This window comes from Mustela nivalis, assembly GCF_964662115.1.
Source record: "Mustela nivalis genome assembly, chromosome: 11".
Lineage (NCBI taxonomy): Eukaryota > Metazoa > Chordata > Mammalia > Carnivora > Mustelidae > Mustela > Mustela nivalis.
The window spans coordinates 85,454,764-85,473,102 of NC_139030.1; the positions used below are offsets into that span (position 1 = coordinate 85,454,764).

The 18,339-nt window shown below is 53.4% G+C and overlaps 1 protein-coding gene and 1 long non-coding RNA gene across 5 annotated transcripts in view; one reads left to right on the forward strand and one right to left on the reverse strand.

Annotated features, from left to right (window-relative positions):
- PTPRN (protein tyrosine phosphatase receptor type N) overlaps positions 1–17,382 on the forward strand; it is a 56,535-nt gene extending 39,153 nt beyond the window's left edge. For 2 of the 4 annotated variants that reach the window (XM_082690095.1, XM_082690094.1), the window contains 22 exons: positions 608–658; positions 894–1,007; positions 3,884–3,980; positions 4,925–5,186; positions 5,273–5,627; positions 6,065–6,199; positions 6,807–6,841; positions 7,503–7,777; positions 7,996–8,082; positions 8,500–8,579; positions 8,726–8,790; positions 9,511–9,729; positions 10,150–10,350; positions 10,457–10,604; positions 10,766–10,839; positions 11,076–11,153; positions 11,239–11,358; positions 12,303–12,469; positions 15,427–15,480; positions 16,160–16,224; positions 16,422–16,495; positions 16,729–17,382. In XM_082690095.1, coding sequence (XP_082546221.1) covers positions 608–658; positions 894–1,007; positions 3,884–3,980; positions 4,925–5,186; positions 5,273–5,627; positions 6,065–6,199; positions 6,807–6,841; positions 7,503–7,777; positions 7,996–8,082; positions 8,500–8,579; positions 8,726–8,790; positions 9,511–9,729; positions 10,150–10,350; positions 10,457–10,604; positions 10,766–10,839; positions 11,076–11,153; positions 11,239–11,358; positions 12,303–12,469; positions 15,427–15,480; positions 16,160–16,224; positions 16,422–16,495; positions 16,729–16,800 — 2,828 coding nt within the window. In that variant the 3' untranslated portion in view covers positions 16,801–17,382. The remainder of the gene's footprint in view (positions 1–607; positions 659–893; positions 1,008–3,883; positions 3,981–4,924; positions 5,187–5,272; positions 5,628–6,064; positions 6,200–6,806; positions 6,842–7,502; positions 7,778–7,995; positions 8,083–8,499; positions 8,580–8,725; positions 8,791–9,510; positions 9,730–10,149; positions 10,351–10,456; positions 10,605–10,765; positions 10,840–11,075; positions 11,154–11,238; positions 11,359–12,302; positions 12,470–15,426; positions 15,481–16,159; positions 16,225–16,421; positions 16,496–16,728) is intronic. The other 2 variants (XM_082690096.1, XM_082690097.1) reach the window with 2 other exon arrangements.
- On the reverse strand, positions 12,301–15,418 carry LOC309844005. The gene is made up of 2 exons (XR_014300446.1): positions 12,810–15,418; positions 12,301–12,359 (listed from the first exon to the last, which is right to left on the reverse strand). It is a non-coding gene; the product is annotated as an uncharacterized lncRNA (long non-coding RNA).
- Positions 17,383–18,339: the final 957 nt, after the last annotated feature.

Genomic DNA, 18,339 nt, shown 5'->3' on the forward strand with positions numbered 1-18,339 from the left:
TCCTGACCCTAGCAACCTTCCCTCCCCCATAACTGCTTCCAGGCTAGGTAGCCCTCGGCGGTGCCAGATTCAGAGTTCAGCACCGAGGACAGCGCTGGCGGTTGGTGGGGGCGCTGACTGTAGGGACAGTGTGGGGAGCCTTGCTTTAGAGACACACCTCAGCCGTACCCCTTTCCCACATGGAAGGAAGGTGTGTTAGGGTTTCCATCTTTTTGAGCCCTAGCTCATTATAGTTAAAATGCTTTTGGAGATTTGGGGAGAAAAGTCCCGTTTTCCTCAGAATTTGGCCCCAAAATCCCCCCATAGTAATTCTATGAGAGTAGGAGTATTTGATCCTCCACTACTCCCTACACCTGCAAGCCTTCTCCCCATCACTCAGTTAAGCAAACTGAGGCTTTCAAGGAAAAGATCCAGACTCTCAGATCCTGTGCTTCCTTCTCTTAAGCATTCTAGGCTTCTTCCCTACTCACCCCGCCTCCCCCAGCTGAAAGCCTTTCTTAGGATGAAAGAATGGACCCCATCTGTTTCCCCCTTCCCCAGCATGTCCATCCCCTGACCATTCTGTGTGTGGGGGTGTCTGAGCCTCTGCTCCCTTTTCCCTCTACAGGCTGTCTGTTTGACCGCAGACTCTGCTCTCACCTTGAAGTCTGTATTCAGGGTGAGTGAGGCCTGGGCATAAGATTTACCAGACAGGGGACACAGTAAGAAAGAAGTGCATGGGAGGCCTGGAAGCGGGAAGGAGTACCAGTCTTGGGGAAAAGAGGGAATGGCCTGAAGGAGCAGAGTTCTCTGAAGTCAAGAGAGAAGATGGAGAGAGTGATGCCCATTTGCAACCTGGACTTTGGAAAACCTCTTGTCCAAGCCTCCTGCTGACACTACTTTTGTGCTCTTAGATGGCTTGTTTGGACAGTGCCAGGTGGGAGTGGGGCAGGCCCGGCCCCTTTTGCAAGTCACCTCCCCAGTTCTTCAGCGCTTACAAAGTGTGCTCCGACAGCTCATGTCCCAAGGTGAGGTCTAGCTGCACTGAAGGGAAGACACGGGGGCTTTGTTAGATAAGGGTGGGAAAGTGAGGGGCCACCTGACTCAAGAATTTCTCTTTATGAAACATTCTTATCACACCTACTTCTAGAACCTTATCTTCCCAGACCTTGCTGGAGAAGGGGGAAAGACCGGAATGGGGGTAGAGCCAGAGAGAGGGGCTGTTCACACTTAGACTCTTTGGAGGAGTCTAGAGGGGGCCTCCACAGAAGGAGCCACTGGAAGAGGCCAGCATCCATCTCCTTAGAACTGACCCACTCCATGGAACTGTCTGAGTGCTCCAAAACCATGAATTCTGGAGTCCTCAGCCAGGACAACCCCCCACTCATCAGATTCACTCTTTCAACAACTATTTATTGAGTATTTACTACATGGCAAGCTTAGTTTTAGGTGCTTGGGATGTATCAGGGAATAAAACAGACAAAGGTCTCCGTCTACTGGGACTTACATTTTGGGGCATAAGGGGAATACAATATATAAGTTAGAAAATATATAGTATGTTATAAAGTGATAAGTGTCATGAAAAAAAAACCAAATATTACAGCATGATAAAGGGGCAGATATGGTGGGGTAGAAAGCTTCAGTATCAAATTTAGTGGTCAAGGTAAACCTTATTGAGACTATGAAATTTGAACAAAGACATCAAAAGTGGAAGTGTTTTCCAGAAGTTTATCTGGGGGCAATGTTTCAACCTGATCAAAGAGCTAGAACAAAAACCTGTACTAAAGCAGGAGCACAAGTTTGAGGAATACCATGGAGAACATCTCTATGGTCTGGCTGTAGAGGAGTGATAGAGAGGAAAAATGGAAGATGCAGTTACATGGGTGTTGGAGGAAGGGATGCAGATCATCGCAGGGACTTCTAACAGAATGTATGGATGAATTTTGTCCTCACTCTGAGTAAAAGAAGAACCTAGGACAAGATTTTGAGCATAGAGGTGCATAATCATGCTTGTTCCTGTCGATGATATAAAGAAGTGAGTCACGGGTAGAAGCAGGGAGATTGTTAAAAGCCACCACAATAACTCATGTGAGAGATGAACATGGTATGGGTCAGGTAGGTGGTTGCAGGGAGGTGGAAAGGAATGACAGAATTCTGCATATATTTTAAAAGTAGTGTAACTTCATGAAATACTGGACAGTGCTGTGAAAGAAAGGGAAGTGTTAAGGATGACACCAGGTTTTATTGCCTGAATAACTGGGTTAATGAAGATGTCATTAGCTATGCAAAAGGACCAACCTGGGGAAGGGGGTGTTCAGTTTTGAATATACTAAATTTAAGATGTTCATTCCAATAGAGTGGGAAGTTGAAAGTATGAGATTCTATTTTGAAAGAGAGATGGAGGATTCTGGAGTAGAGACAGGAATTTGGAATTTTTTGGCATATTAATGGCAGTTAAACCCATGATGTAGATGAGATAACCAAATGTTTTAGTGTATACGAAGAAGAAGTCTAGGGAATTATAATATTAAGAGGACCAGGACAAGGAGAGGAACCAACAAGGGAGACTGAGAAGGGGGAGCCACAGAGGTAGGAGGAAAAACAAGAATGTTTGGTGTCCTAGAAGCCAAGTGGAAGTGTATTGCAGAGGAAGGGGTGATCAACAGTGTCAAATAATGATGGTGAGTGAAGTAAGATGAGATTGACGAATTGGTCACTGGCTTTAGATAAGCAGAAGTCACTGGTGATTTGGATGAAAATCGTTTTGGTAGAATAGGTGGGAATAAAATCCTGAATAGAGTAGGTGAGGAGGGAAGGAGAGGAAAGAACTGGATACAGCCAGTAGAGGTAACTTCAAGGAGTCTTGCTGCAAAGAAAAGGAAAGAAATGGTGTGATCACTGGAGAGGAATGTGGGGTCATGCAGTAACTTTTTAAGATGAAAAGAATTCCATCATGTTTCTATGCTAAAGGGAATAATTCAGTAGAGAACAGAGGAAAATGATCATGTAGGAAATGGGGAGAAATTGCAGAGATGTTCTTTAGCAGGTAGTAAGGGGTGAAATCCAGTGCTCAGGTGGAGGAATTGGCCTTGGATAGGATGAGTTCTCTAATGTCCAGAGGCGACATGGCAGGTGTGGATACTAGTCAGTCTTAGGCTATGAGTTAGGAGTGGTACAGACTGTTAACTCAGAAGCAGGAAAGAAGGAATGGAGGTGGAGAGTGGGAGATTATGTCTTAAGAATAGGTAACTAATCTTTCCTGAGAGTGGTTTCATGAAAGGAAAGAGTCATAAGATGACTGATGGTGGTGGAGGTGGTGAATGTTTAAGATGTGTATAGTGCTTTAGGACTTTGTAAGCACTTTCATTTCTCTGATTGTACTTGATCTTCACAATAGCCCCACGAAGTATGTAATTATTCCCACTTTACAAAGAAAAGTAAGGTTCAAGATCAACAAAAAGAAGTGATGATGATGATGATGATGATGATGATGATGATGATGATAACAGCTCTTTAAAGTTCACTATGTGACAGGTACTATTCTTACCATGTTACATTGGGTCACTTGTCACAATCTTAGGAGGTATAAACCCCCATTTTACAGATGAGAGAATTGAGGTTCAGACAGGTTTAGCAATTTGCCCAAAGTTGCACAATGAGTAAACCGCAGAAGATTCAAACATAGTCTCACTGGTGGCAGTCTGACTTCAAAATCTGTACCTGAGTGTGGGAAGGGGACAGCTCAGATCACCCACCAGGTCTCTGGACCACCTCCACTGCCCCTCTGCTCTGCCAAACTTAATGCACTACAGGCTAGGGAGTGCAGTTTTGGTTTCTACTGATCCCTGTTACTGGGCTCTCAGACTCTCCTGAGCCAAGCTCACCCTATCCTGTCTCCTGACAGGATTGTCCTGGCACGATGATCTGACCCAGTATGTGATCTCCCAGGAGATGGAACGCATACCCAGGCTTCATCCCCCAGAGCCCCGCCCAAGGGACAGGTAGGCATCCTTTTTCAACAGCTCTAATGTGGCAAGGCTGGTGGGTCTGTGGTCTTGTCCTGACCGACAGAGGGAAGATCCAGCAAAATGTCACATAGTGACCGACAGACCGACAGTGGGCGCCAAGGTCAGGAGCCTCAGGCATGGGTTTAAGAGGTTCAAGAGTGGTCATCTGACATGTTCACGTGCTCAGTATGAGCTGAGCTCACCCCCAGGGATCCAGCAAAATGGGGGAAAAAGTTTTGAAAAACTTGGACATTTTCATAATCTAAAAGAAACATCAAAGGAGTCAGTATGAGGCAAATGAGAATTTTGTCATACGGAAAATGTTTAATGTTCCCTTTCATTACTATGTGGAAGTGTATGTGCAGAGACCATCGTCTTTCTGCAGTTGGGGCCTCTGAAGGCATTGTTCAGACCCTGCAAGCAGAGGAAAGTCAGCGAGGGCCATGGGGCTCCGATGATGCTAGCAGGATGAAAAAGGCAGAATACAGTAGGACAGTAGGGGGGATGGTACTGAATGTTTGAACTGAGTGTTTGAATGCACACTTAGAGAGCCAGATGTGGGGACACGAATACAGGAGGAATGGGGCAAACTGCAGCCCCAGTTTATCTATAGGGGCACGTGGCTGCCTTTCCCTGCAGCCATTCTTTCCTCCATTCCTCGTCTCACACAACCCTAACCTCCCCCGCTGTGTTTCAGGGACCTGCGCATGCTTCCCGGGGAGGCAATGACCTGTGCCCAGGCTTGGCCCTCTGGCCCTTCCCCATGCTACTCTCTCTTCCCCTGAGGCTAGCTCATTTTGTAAGAGGTCACGTTTACTCTAAAGTTTACTCTCAACTGCTGAGCCTGTCTGGTCCCATCCTCTCTGCCTCCTGTAGGCTCTGTATGCCCTTGCTCCACACAACCAACACACACACATACACTTTGCTTTCTTCTCCAGATCTGGCTTGGTGCCCAGGAGACCTGGTCCTGCCGGGGAGCTGCTCTTGCAGGGCAGCCCTACTGGCTCTACCCCTGCAGCCCAGCACCGACTTCCTCAACCTCCAGGGGGTGGGGGTGGAGCTGGGGTGGGCTCTCCACTCTCCCCTCTACAGGCTGAGCTGCTGCCCCCTCTTTTGGAGCACCTGCTACTGCCCCCGCAGGCCCCGCACCCTGCTCTGAGTTATGAACCCGCCCTGCTGCAGCCCTACCTGTTCCATCAGGTGAGCCTTAAACACTGGCCTCACCCCAAAACCTGTCCCCAAGCCCTGATATGTGATTTTTACCTGGATCTCTGATTCCCCCACAGTTTGGCTCCCGCGATGGCTCCCGGGGCTCAGAGGGCTCACCAGGGATGGTCAGTGTCGGCCCCCTGCCCAAGGCCGAACCGTCTACCCTCTTCAGCAGAACTGCCTCCAAGGACCTCTTTGGGGCTCACTCTGACCACTCCTATGGGGACCCTCCAGGGCCTTCGCCTGGTCAACTCTTCCAGGACTCAGGGCTTCTCTACCTGGCCCAGGAGCTGCCAGTGCCCAGTAGGGCCAGGGCACCAAGGCTGCCAGAGCAAGGGGGCAGCAGCCAGGCCAAGGACTCCTCAGAGGGCTACGAGGAGGAAGGGCTAGAAGGTCGCAGGGAGAAGCCTTCTTCTCCAGCAGAGCAGCCAGGTAACAGACTTCTTGGCATCTGTTCCCTTCCTGTGGGGGCTGCATTCGGGGGCTCCTTCCCAACGACCCACACATTTGTTCATTTGTCCTTAAAGTCATTATATATGTAACTAATATCCCTCCTGACAACCTGATCTATGCCGGGCACTAGGTAGGCAGTGGGGATACTGTGGGGCATGGAGATGGCATAACTCTTCTTCAGCTGGAAAGTCCAGATGTTCATGGTGGGCCTGAAGTGTGGTCTTGGCCCTAAGAAGGCCTTTCCCCTCAAGTGTGGATGAGGGCTGGAAGGTGGAGGGTATCAGTCTCCTAGGGTTTGAGAAGAAACTCTTAAGTGTGCTAGTACCCTCCCCCCACCAAATGCCTCCTACGAGTTCATCTTGCCACCGCCACCTCACTGCCACCATCTCGCCATAAGCTCTGTGTCTGGCTCCCAGCAGACGTGACTCTCCAGAGACTGGCAGCTGTGCTGGCGGGCTATGGGGTGGAGCTGCGTCAGCTGACCCCTGAGCAGCTCTCCACCCTCTCAACCCTGTTGCAGCTGCTGCCCAAGGGCGCAGGACGAAACCTGGGTAAGTGTCCAAGCACAGAGACTTGCAACCACCAGCTCCATGATGGCCTCTTGCCCTATGTTTCAAGACCACATGGAGCAGCCTACAGGGCAAGGTCAGGGGCAGAGAAGAGAGTTCCTTTGAGACATGAGCACAGGGTCATTGCCTGCCAAGGGCAGGAAGCAAGGGACTGGGGTGGTGAGCTGAGTTAGAGTGGGAAAGAACTCGAGGATGGGAGTAATGGAAGAAGAAGCCAGCAGGGGGTATGAGCAGCGATTAGGAGGCACCAGGGAAGGTGAGTGGTTGATAACAGCCTCGAAGGAAGTGGCCAATGCCAAGTGAAGCCAGTAATTGATGGGGGGGGGGGGGAGGACTGAACAACGAATAATTTTGACAAGTGTGGCCAATAGCTCCAGAAAGAGCTGAGGAAACAATCATAAGGTAGAAGCAAACAGGCATAAGACCATGCTTAGGATGACACCAAAGACAGGACTGGGTCACTGACTGAGGGCAAAGAGGCCACAGCAAGTGCAACAGGCTCAGGGCTGCTGGCTCTTTCTCCTACCTGTGTTGGGGGGACCTTCACCTTGGCCCTTTGCCCAGAGTCTTGTTTTTCCTGTCTCTACAGGAGGGGTTGTGAATGTTGGAGCCGATATCAAGAAAGTGAGTTTGGGCACCTCCCTGACCCTCAGTGCCCCTAGCAGCAAACCCCCCTTGTCAGAATCTAAACCTCAGCCTTGGGACCCAGATCTGTATCTTCCAACCCTCCTCATTGGCCCAGAGATCACATGTCCTTCCCTTAAGCTCTCACCTCAAGCTGATGGCAGAGCTGGGTCTAGAAGCTGGAATTCTCAATTTGCTGCTTTTTTTCCACTACAGTCATTTCAGATCCTGTTCTGAGGATCCTTAGGTGAAGAGGGGAGTTGCACGCAGGCTCCTGACCCTCCCTGTAGCCCGAAGAGCTCTATCTTTTCCACACGTGTGACTTCTGAGATTTTTGTGGCTAAACAGAAGTCTAAAAATCATTGCCTGCCTTCATCTCTCCTAACACCACCTCTCCTCACTCCAGAGGGTCTCCCTACTCCAGCTCCATCCTGTGGATCATTACTGACCATGTTGCACTCATTTAATCCTTTATGCATTCATTCATTCATCCATCCAGCTGACTCACTTTTCTGGGTAACCTCTATGTGCCCAGTGCTGCCTTGGGCCCTGGGGATTAGAAAGAAACAAGTCCCAAGGTCCTCTTTAGGGACCTCAGATTCCCATCCCCCAACCCCCTATACTATCCAGAGACCATATCTCTATCCTCTCTTCTAAACAGACAACAGAGGAGCAGGTGCAGGGTGAAAACACAGTGGAGCCTCCACCCCCTACGCCCTCCCTGCCTGAATACCCCACTGCCAGCCCCACTTCTAATAAAGCCCAGCAGGTGCTGAGCTCTGGATCCTCCGAGTCCCCCAAAGCTGCTACCCAACTTGCCACACCTGTCCTGCTGGAGAAGAAAAGTCCCCTGGGCCAGAGCCAGCCCCCAGCAGCGAGGCAGCCGTCAGCTCAGCCATCAGCAGAGGAGTATGGCTACATTGTCACTGACCAGAAGTAAGGGTTTCAGCCTGGGGAAGCCTTCCAGCCCCCCCCCCATCCCCTGAGGAGGGTATGTTATAGGGGCAGGCCTGCCTGGCAAGAAGCAGAGAGCAGAAATCCAGATGTGAAGTGGACAGGGGGTGGGCTTCTCTGCACCCCTGGAGGTAGCTTGTTTCAAGAAAGTGGCCAAGAGGATCCCTACTTGCCTTCCTCTCCCTTCTCCCCACCTTCAGGCCCCTGAGTCTGGCTGCAGGAGTGAAGCTGCTGGAGATCCTCGCTGAACATGTGCACGTGTCCTCGGGCAGCTTCATCAATATCAGGTGGGGCTGGTATCTAGCTGGGGCAGAAAGGATCTAGAAGGTGCCTTGAGGGGAGAGGTGGCTGGAGGGGCTTGGGGAAGGAAGGGAAGACAAAGTCTCGAGTAAGTGGCCACGGTGGGGTCCCAGCTGCATTGAAGTTGCCCCCCACAATACACACACCTTGTGTGTGCGGCAGCAGGACGAGGAGCGCCTGGAAGCCATGGGGCCCGAGGGGGCCCATGGTCTCACACACACACACACACACACACACACACACAGGATGCTGGCCTCATCCAGCATTCCTCTCCAATATTCCTGTAAGGCATCTCTGTTTGGCCTCGGCTTCATCCTCTCATGGGGAGAAGGCCAAAGCTGGCCTCTCTGTTACAGTCTGGGGTCTGTGATGGGTGAGGCAGTAATGTAGCTCCTGTTTGGCAGTGTGGTGGGACCGGCCCTCACCTTCCGCATCCGACACAATGAACAGAACCTGTCTTTGGCCGATGTGACCCATCAAGCTGGTAAATACTGCCCGGTCCCAGCCCCAGCGTTAGTAGGACATACCCAGGCCTGTGGCTGATGCCCCCCTTGAAATATTCCCAACACACATGGGCCCTATGGAGACCACCCGGAGCTGGAGAGAGTCTGACCCACATCTTCCCTGCAGGGCTGGTGAAGTCGGAACTGGAAGCACAGACAGGGCTCCAGATCTTGCAGACAGGAGTGGGACAGGTATGAGCTAAATGAAGAATCAGCTGAAACCCCAGAGGGCTACCATTGCCCACAAGAGATGGGAGCAAACTTGTTAGGAAAACCAGAGCTGAAACCTCTCCTACTTGGTGGGCCCACCAGCTTTACCAAAGCAGCCCTCTCCTTGCAGTTCTTTTTCTGGCCAGCAGATGGCCCCAGTGGCTGCTGCTCCTCCGCCCCTTCGGCTTCCTCCTCCCTCTCCTTGCCCTTCCTCCTCCCCCCCCCTCCTCCTCAAGGGCACGACCCTTCCATAGGAAGGCCTCCAGCTTGGAAACACCACCTGAGGTGTCCATAGCCTTCTGGAACAAAGTTTCTAAATTCCAAGGGAAAACCCAATGCAGTAAGGACATTAAACTCAATATATATTTCTATTCTGCAACCCTATTGCCTTACTTTCTACTATGCCATTCCTTGGGACTCTCCAAACTTCTCTACATTCATTTTTGCAAAAACTCCTGGTGGGGTCATCCACTAAGTTTCAGGCAGTGCTGTGTGGTTCAGTTGTCCGATGGGGCTTGAGAAGGAAGGTCTTGGGTCTAAATGAGCGCTTCTGCCTGAGCCACCATGCCCTTGCCCTATCAGCTTTGCCCTTGGAAGTACCCTAGCAGGGATTGCGGCCTCGGGGTGGGGGGCAGGGGTTGAGGAACAGCTCCTAAATACCTCCTGCCACTGCCCTCCTTGATTCTAGTCTTGCTCCCACAGAGGGAGGAGGCAGCTGCTGTCCTTCCCCGACCAGCCCGCAGCACATCTCCCATGCGCTCCGTGCTGCTCACTGTGGTGGCCCTGGCGGGCGTGGCCGGGCTGCTGGTGGCTCTGGCAGTGGCCTTGTGTGTGCGACAGCATGCACGGCAGCGGGACAAGGAGCGCCTGGCAGCCCTGGGGCCCGAGGGGGCCCATGGTGACACCACCTTCGAGTACCAGGTGTGTGGCCCAAAAGCTTGTGGATGAGAGGGAGTAGAGGGGATTGGGAGTCTGGGTCTCACACAGGGTGAGGGTGGGGTGTTGGATGGAGGTTAGGCACCCATCCTTGGGAGTAGCCCAGCTGGGGCTACAGAAACCCAAGCTGCGGTGTTGTGGGGACATCTTGAATGGGTGGGAATTGGGAGCAGATGCTCCCTAAAGTTCTTCCTGGGGCCACACTTCTGGGATCCCATTCCCATCTCTGAGCTTGTCAGAGGCACCCCACAAACAGAACAGCCTGAAAAAGAATGAGGGCCCTGGCAGCAGAGCCTCCGCCTCTCTCCCCGAGGGGTTTCATACAGAATCAGTCAGGGAGGAGCCTGGAATGCTGCTGAAAGGGTTTGGGGGGCTCTGGGGCCCTGCCTGATCTTTCTTCTGCAGGACTTGTGCCGCCAGCACATGGCCACAAAGTCCCTGTTCAGCCGGGCAGAGGGTCCCCCGGAGCCTTCTCGGGTGAGCAGCGTGTCCTCCCAGTTTAGTGACGCGGCCCAGGCCAGCCCCAGCTCCCACAGCAGCACACCGTCCTGGTGCGAGGAGCCCGCCCAGGCCAACATGGACATCTCCACGGGACACATGATTCTGGTCAGGACGGGCCCGGGGCCCGGGGCCCAGGGTGGGTGAAGGGCCGGGATGCTGGAAGAGGCTGGCCGGGGGGTGTGGGCCAAGGCAGGCTGCGGTATCCCTGCAGGCGTACATGGAGGACCACCTGCGGAACCGGGACCGCCTGGCCAAGGAGTGGCAGGCCCTGTGCGCCTACCAGGCGGAGCCCAACACCTGTGCCGCGGCCCAGGGGGAGGGGAACGTCAAAAAGAACCGCCACCCTGACTTTCTGCCCTGTGAGTGAGTCCTGCTGGTCAGCCTGGCCCAGCCCTCTCTCTGCAGGGAGCTCTGGAGGGCTTGGGGGAAGGGCCAGGCTCTGGGCTCCGGCCAAGTGGCAGGGGTACCAGGACCCCAGTAACTGGAGGGGCACCTGAGATGGGATGTGGGGTCTGTGCAGATGATCACGCGCGCATCAAGCTGAAGGTGGAGAGCAGTCCTTCTCGGAGTGATTACATCAATGCCAGCCCCATTGTAAGTGGCTCTAGCTCCAGCCCCCTCCTCCGCCCCATTTTTATCCTGCCTGGAAACTCCATTTCCTCATGGTCACTGTCCATGCCATCTGATGTCCTGGAATTATGGGGCCTGATATCCCAGCATGGAAATGGGGATTTTTCAAGCTCTCCCAGATCCTGACCCACTCCCTTTGACCAAGCCTCTCCATAGCAGCATTTCCCATTCTGGCTCATGACGTGTCTCCCCTGCCCCAGATTGAGCACGACCCTCGGATGCCAGCCTACATAGCCACCCAGGGCCCGCTGTCCCATACCATCGCAGACTTCTGGCAGGTGAGTTCTTGGAAGGAGGGCTTCTCCAGGGACCAGTGGTCCTTGAGGGGAGCTGGAAAGGTTAGAGTGGAATCTCTGTCCCTAGATGGTGTGGGAGAGTGGCTGCACCGTCATTGTCATGCTGACCCCGCTGGTGGAGGATGGTGTCAAGCAGTGTGACCGCTACTGGCCAGATGAGGGGTCCTCCCTCTACCACGTATATGAGGTCAGCAAAACCCCATGGCAGGGGGACAAGGGAATGGAGAGAGTGGATGGTGAACCATTCATACATGTATGAATTGTATATGCATATATGCACACATGCACACACATGTACATGTACTATATGTTTACATGTGTGTGTCCAGCCAGGGCCAGGAAGCATCTGTAGGGACCTATCATGAAAGGTACAGAAATAAAACTATAAAACAACCAAAACCGAGGTAAGAAGCCGGGAGCCAAGAGTGTATGAGATGGGGAAGAGAAGTAAAACCGAAGACCAACATTAAGACCTACGTTAATCGAGCCTCACTTAGCGCTGAGTTTCCAAAGCCAGGAAAGAAAGAACCACCAGTCACAAATAGAATAGAAACAAACTTTTTCATTAGGAGAGAAGGTAGGTATTGGGGGAGGGGGTACTGGGAAGAGGCAGAGCCGAGGAAAGAGGAACAGATTCCTGCTCCATGGAAGGTGACCCCCTGTAAAGCAGGAGACACTAAGAGACAACAAGCTTCTCCTCACCAAGGGAGCACCGAATAGCGAATAGTAGTTTTTCATCATCCGATGAGCACCCAGCAGTCTTTTTTTTAAAGCTGCTTTTTAAAATTGATGTTGCTCATGGTTAAAGAAAAACAATGAATAAAAATATAGAATCTCATCCAGGTTGATGGTGTGTGTAGCACAGACACTGTGTTAGGCTCAGTAAGGAAGAGGAAAGAGGAACTCTGGCCTCAAGACGCCCACAGAGGCTGTGTCCGGGTGGAAAAGCCACTCGTTATCCTGAGCAGCCAATAAGTGACGCAGACAACTGGGGATCCTGGGGAGAGCTGGGGCAGTAGCAGCGGGCGGTTGGGTAAGCTTCCAGGAGGATGGAGAGTTTGAGCCGGCCCCGGAGGCTGGGAAGATCTGGAGAGGCGCTGCCGTCCTCAGACCCGGCTGGCTCCTCGGCAGGTGAACCTGGTGTCCGAGCACATCTGGTGCGAGGACTTCCTGGTGCGCAGCTTCTACCTGAAGAACGTGCAGACCCAGGAGACGCGCACGCTCACGCAGTTCCACTTCCTCAGCTGGCCGGCAGAGGGCACTCCGGCGTCCACCCGGCCGCTGCTGGACTTCCGCAGGTGAGGGAGGGAGCGCGGGGAGAGAGCAGCGCGCGAGCGGGGGCCCGGGAGCTGGGCGTCCCCCCATCCCACCACTCTTCCTGGGGGCCCCGGTCTTGTGAGGCGGGCGCTCCAGGCTGACCTGGAGCCTCCGCCTCTGACCTCCAGCCGCCCCCTTCCAGACCCCGCAAGCCCGGACGGATGCTCTGGCTGGCTGCGCGCATCCCTCCACCCCTGCGCTCCCCGCTCCCGCGCTGCTCTCGCTCCGCTGTTCTGCCTGCTGAGTCCCCCTCGCCCCTTTTCTCTCCCTGCCTCCCCGTTTCTGGCTCCTCCATTACCCCCGCCCCCAAGAAGGGCTCACCTGAGTTCAAGCTCCCTTCTTCTCGCCTGCTCTCCCTCTCCTGGGTCCCGGCTCCCGTCTCTCCTGTTCGTCGCCGCCAGGGCCGCTCTTGCGATCTCCAGCATATTCCGTGTGTCTGCTGTCCTCTCATCTCACTCCCTCCTGCCCATTTGTCCTTTCTCCCTCGCTGTTTCTTTGCCTCTGTTATTTCTCCCCCGGCCTTCTTTCCTTCCTTTCCCTCTCTCTCCCCTTCCCCTGCCTCCCCGCTCAGCTCTTTGTCTCTCCCATTGTCTCTGAGTCTGTTTTCTTTCCATGTCTGGGTCCTGCATCTCTCCGCTGTTCTGTCCCCTCTCTTCCCGCCTTCTCCACCTCCCTGCCTTCTCTCTGTCTTTCCCTCCCTCTGTCTGTCTCCCCACTCTGTCCTTCTGTCCTAACCCTCTCCTCTGTCTCTCTCTCCCTCTCACGGCTGCCAGTGTCATTTTTGTGATCTGCAGCTAGTGTTCTCTCTCCAGTTGCATAGTCACAAAAGTGATCATTGGAAGGCGTGGCCGCTGCATGGACAGGACAATCTAATCAGGACTTGTGGGCCCTGGGCCCCCCCCCCCCCGAAGTCTGCTGGGAGAGCTGGTGGGTGGGGGGACTCTGAGGAGACAAACACTATCCAAGACAGTTGGGAGGATCTCAGGATTACTAGGGACTCAGTAGAGCAGGTGGCGGCTGGGCAGGAAGCTAACTAGGGGCCTTTCCCTGTTCTGACAACAAAACACCCACCAGGCCAGTCCTCCGGCATCCCCAGTCCTCCCCCTCGCCCACACTGCAGCCTCCTCCTGCTTCTCTGCCTCTTGCCAGGCTGGCCCGAGGTCTCCAGGTGCTGGACAGAGAGCAGAGGAGCAGAGCTGAGGGGAGAAGCTGGGGATAGTTTCTTTTCTTTCTTTTCTTTTCTCTTTCTTTCTTTCCTTTTTTCAAGTTTATTTAAGTGATCTCTACACCCAACCTGGGGCTCGAACTGAGGACCCTAAGATCGCATGCTTTTTCTGCTGAGCCAGCCAGGCACCCCAGCTGGGGATAGTGTCTGAGCCTCTGGATGATGGTTTCTCACTGGGCTCCCTGGAGCCTGAGCCCCAGGGTCCTCAAAAACAATGCCAGGGGTCATAGAGTTATTTCTTGCTTTCCACGTTTAAAAAATCCATATAGAATTAGTGCATGGACCATTTTTAAGACTGCACAGGTAAGCTAAAAGATTACATTTCTTTGCTTTAGGCCAGAATGGTATAAACACAGTTGGCAGCAGACACCCAGAACAAATTAACTGCTGCTTAATAAATATGGTTTGTTGGAGGGCTACATAGAGGAAAGGCAAACTCATTTTTTTTTAAGTGCTAAAAAGTGACTCTGAACAAGTTGCTTGATTTCTGTTTTTCTTACCTGTGAAATGGGGATGATGACCCCTACTTCAGGGGTTGTTACAAGAGTCAGTGGGATAAAGTCTGTAAAATCTTGTTTAAGTGCCTGGCGCATAGGAAAGGCTCAATGAATTCTAGATATGATTCACTGTCATTATTATTAGATGATTGGGAGCTACTGCAGATACTTCTGTTCAACCCCAGCTCTCTAACACATGAGCCAACTTGCTAGAAAACCATGTGGATACCGGTAAAATCATTCAGAGTCACCTGGCCCTTGCAAGTCTGGGGGAGTCTCAATGGTAGATCCTTAAATTCCAAGCTTCCCCTGAAACAATCTAATAACTCTTCAGGTGGTCCTCCCTGGTCCTGGCCCTCTGGGGGGTATCAGGATTCTGCAAGTAATTCTCAAAGGAGGAAAGTCATAAGGGATAAGAGCAGGTTAGACTAGGCCACTGAGGAAGGGAGAAATCCTCTGCTCCCTGCTGAGAGGGCAACTGTCAGTGTAACAGAAAAGAGTCTGAGATCCAAGTGGACCCCAAGTCTAAATATGACCCAACCACAGAACACCTGTGCTGGGATGAGGCTGATTCAGGGAGACAGACAGCTGTATAACATTCAGAGCAGAAGATTGTCTTCCCTTTGTGAAAGAAATTTTGTGCCTAGGGCTACCCGACCTCATTGCTAGTGAGGACCACCAGGAGCCTGAGTGGGGAGGGGAACAGCCTGGGCAGTTGTAAAGGAGGGCAGAGGGACAGAGCAGGAATGTGATGAGATTAACACCCTTGAAGTCACCAGAAAGCCTATTCTCCCTGGACTTTTAGCAGAGGTGGCTATTAATATTACGTAGTATCATTAGTAGTACTACCATTTATTGAGCACCTAAGGTATGTCAAACCTCACACTTAATTCTTTACATGGATTATCTCATGCAATCATGGTGAGAACCCTAAGAAGAGGGTTACTATTATTATACCCTCATTTTACAGACAAGAAAACTGAGGCTCAAAGAGGCCAAGTCTGTTGTTCCCAGGTGCGTCACTTGGGCATCAAGCTCATTAAGTGACAAGGCAAGCCCAGGGCCACCCACATCATCCTGGTTCTTTGCCTCCTGCCCTGACTCATTTCTCCAGCTCTCTTCCCTCCTCTGCCCTGGGCACATGGGGAGAACAAGAAGAAAAAGCAGCCCCCAGGTGTGTGCTGGTGCCCCCCCTCACACCCACTTCTTGTTGCAGGAAAGTGAACAAGTGCTACCGGGGCCGCTCCTGCCCCATCATTGTGCACTGCAGGTGCGTGCGGATGGGCTGGGGGCAGGGGTGGGGGTGGGGTCACAGGGGCCAGGACAGCCCAGGCCAGAGGGTCCTGAGGTGGGGCATTCCTGATTGCCACCCCTCTCTCTGGTCCTCCTCCCTGGGCACATCTCCCATGCATGCTGCCTGCCTGACCCCTGGATGCTGGCCAACAACAGCCCATGGGCCAAGTTCAACATGCCATCTGTTTTTGTTTTTGTTTTTTTTTAATGGCCCATGAGCTATGAATGGTGTTCACATTTTTAAATGGTTGAAGAAAAGTAAAAAAGAACATGTGACAGAGACTCTCTGTATGTCGCACACAAAGTTGAGGATATTTACCCTCTGACCATTTACACCAAAAGATTGCTGAACAAAAGCCTGCCCAGAGGCTGGAAAGGACCATTCTTATCCCGCCTCTGCCCCAGCTGATTTCACCTTAAGACTGAGCCAGGGCTCTCCTTTTAGGCTGGCCCACTACCCAAGTGACACCCCATGGCTCACAGGCCCCCCACTCAAGGCCCAATTCCCAGGGGCCCCCGGGGCTCTGACTGATGCCTCCTCAACCATGCCTACTGGCCCCACCAGTGTCCCCACCCCAAGGAGCCTCCCTGTCTCCTCTACCCCTCCCCCTTTCTGCTGGGTCCTGAGCGGAGCCTGTCATCCTCTCCTGTTTCAGCGATGGTGCAGGAAGGACTGGCACTTACATCCTTATTGACATGGTACTGAACCGCATGGCAAAAGGTGAGGACCTTCCCCACAGCGCCCGCAGCCCTGCCCCCGATGAGCCATCCCAGCACCCAGGCTCCTGGGAGCTCCTGGAGGGACCAGTTATCACACCCCCAGGCTCTGCCCAGTCCTCCAAGCCTCCCAGCCCAGGGCGCTCCAGGCTTTCTGGGTCCTGTCCTCTGGGCAAACCCTGTGCCCTCTCCAATCTCCAGGAGTAAAGGAGATCGACATCGCTGCCACCCTGGAGCACGTCCGTGACCAACGGCCTGGCCTTGTCCGCTCGAAGGTGACTGTTCCTCCCCGCACTGACCTGAGCTGCCAGCCTCGCCCAGGGAGACTGGCAACAGCCTGCCTCCCCCACCTGCCCCCACCTGCCCCAGGAGGACTCCCCCTCGCCCAAGTGACCTCCCTGGCTCCCCTGCCCAAAAGCCCCCCCTCCCCACAGCCCCCTCCTCCCGTCACAGGGCAAGAGCAGAGGTCAGTCCTCTCCATGACATTCTCTCTCCTGCCCTTCGCCAGGACCAGTTTGAATTTGCGCTGACAGCTGTGGCAGAGGAGGTGAACGCCATCCTCAAGGCCCTGCCCCAGTGAGACCCCTGGGGCCCCTCAGTGGGCAGACCAGCCTCTGCTCCCTCTTTGCCTGTGTGAGCATCTCTCTGTGTACCCCCTCCTTTCCCCCAACCCCACCGCCTGGGTTCCTCTTGGGCATGGCCAGTTGTAAAGCAGAGGATGTGGGAAGGGGCAAACCTACCCAGCCTCTCACCTGTCAGAGCCCCCAGGAAGTCCCATGGGAGGCAGGCGCTTGGGGGTGGGGGGTTGCTGGCAGCCAGCCAGGAGCAGAGGAAAGTCCTCCACCCAGAGCCTTCTCCTGCCCGAGTTCCCCAGCTCCCCAGCTCCCGTTCTTCTGAGAGCTCCCAGGATGTCCGTACAGACTGCCCCGTGGAGGGCCCGCCCTCCTTGCTAGCCCATCCCCCGCTGCCTGCCGCCCTGCCTCTGTGGCCCATGCTCTGGCCCCTGCCTTCCCTGCCTCCCTAGGGCCTCCTCCCCTGCCCTCCTGCCACGTGCCACTCCACTCTTGCCCTCTGGCACAAGAGAACATTTCTAGAAAAATCTACTTTTGTATCAATGTGAATAAAGTTAGTGTGTCGTGTGTGCAGCTGCAACCCGGACTCCTACACTTTTGTGTCGTCTCTGCTTCCAGACTCCATCTCTTTGTGCCCTTCAGCCCCAGGATAAGGAATCTCATGCAGGCCAAGCACCTGGCACACCACAAGCAAAACTAGCCAGACTCCGGTAGCAGCCTGTACACCAGGCCTGTGAGACATCACAATAGGCATCCATCCACCTGGGGGCAGGGGCACTTCCTCCCCCTCTCCCAACCCTCCTCCTCGTAGGGTCCCATGTCCTCCTCATGTGCATGTCAGGAGGCATCCTCGGACAAAGGTGGTGGACACAGAAATTAGGCAAAAAGAGACGTGGGCCTGGAGCAATGTGGGAATTAGGAACACAACCTTGCCAAGGCTGTCCCTTCATGTAAACAACAGGGGGTTACTGCCACCTGCCTGGCACAGGGAGCAAATGGACCTCGGAGCAGACCACAGGACCCCCGACACCTCACCTGTGCTCTGCTGAGGCTCAGATCCAATGTTTGACATCTCAAAGACTAAGAGTGGGCAAAACAGCCATTTTACGAACTTCCAGCAGATTCTTTCTTTCAAGATAGAGGCTTGAAGTTCCTCTTCAAGGAACTTCCTTGCTGGTGCCTTGCTTTGAGAAAAGTACAATACAGGCTGTTGAACATGAAGCTAGGCAGCTATCCTGGAATGGAAGAGAGAGTCACAAGGGAGCCACCTCACTCTGCTTGACAGTGGAAAGTTGTTTGTCCCATGAAGGGCATCTCTGAAGGTGTCTGGAGAGAAGGGAGGAGGAGGTCCCTGGCTTTTTCCCGTCTGGGTCCTGACAAGTTTGGGGCCTGGACCCTGGGTGGGGCGGACTTGGACGACTCCCCCTGGGAGAGGCAGGCCTCTGAGACTGGCCACTGGCCTTGAGGTGAGGGAACCTGGGGAGGGGCTCAGTCTGTGGGCCTTAATTTTTACAAGTTTTCACCACGTGTTCCTTACTTTCTGTCGT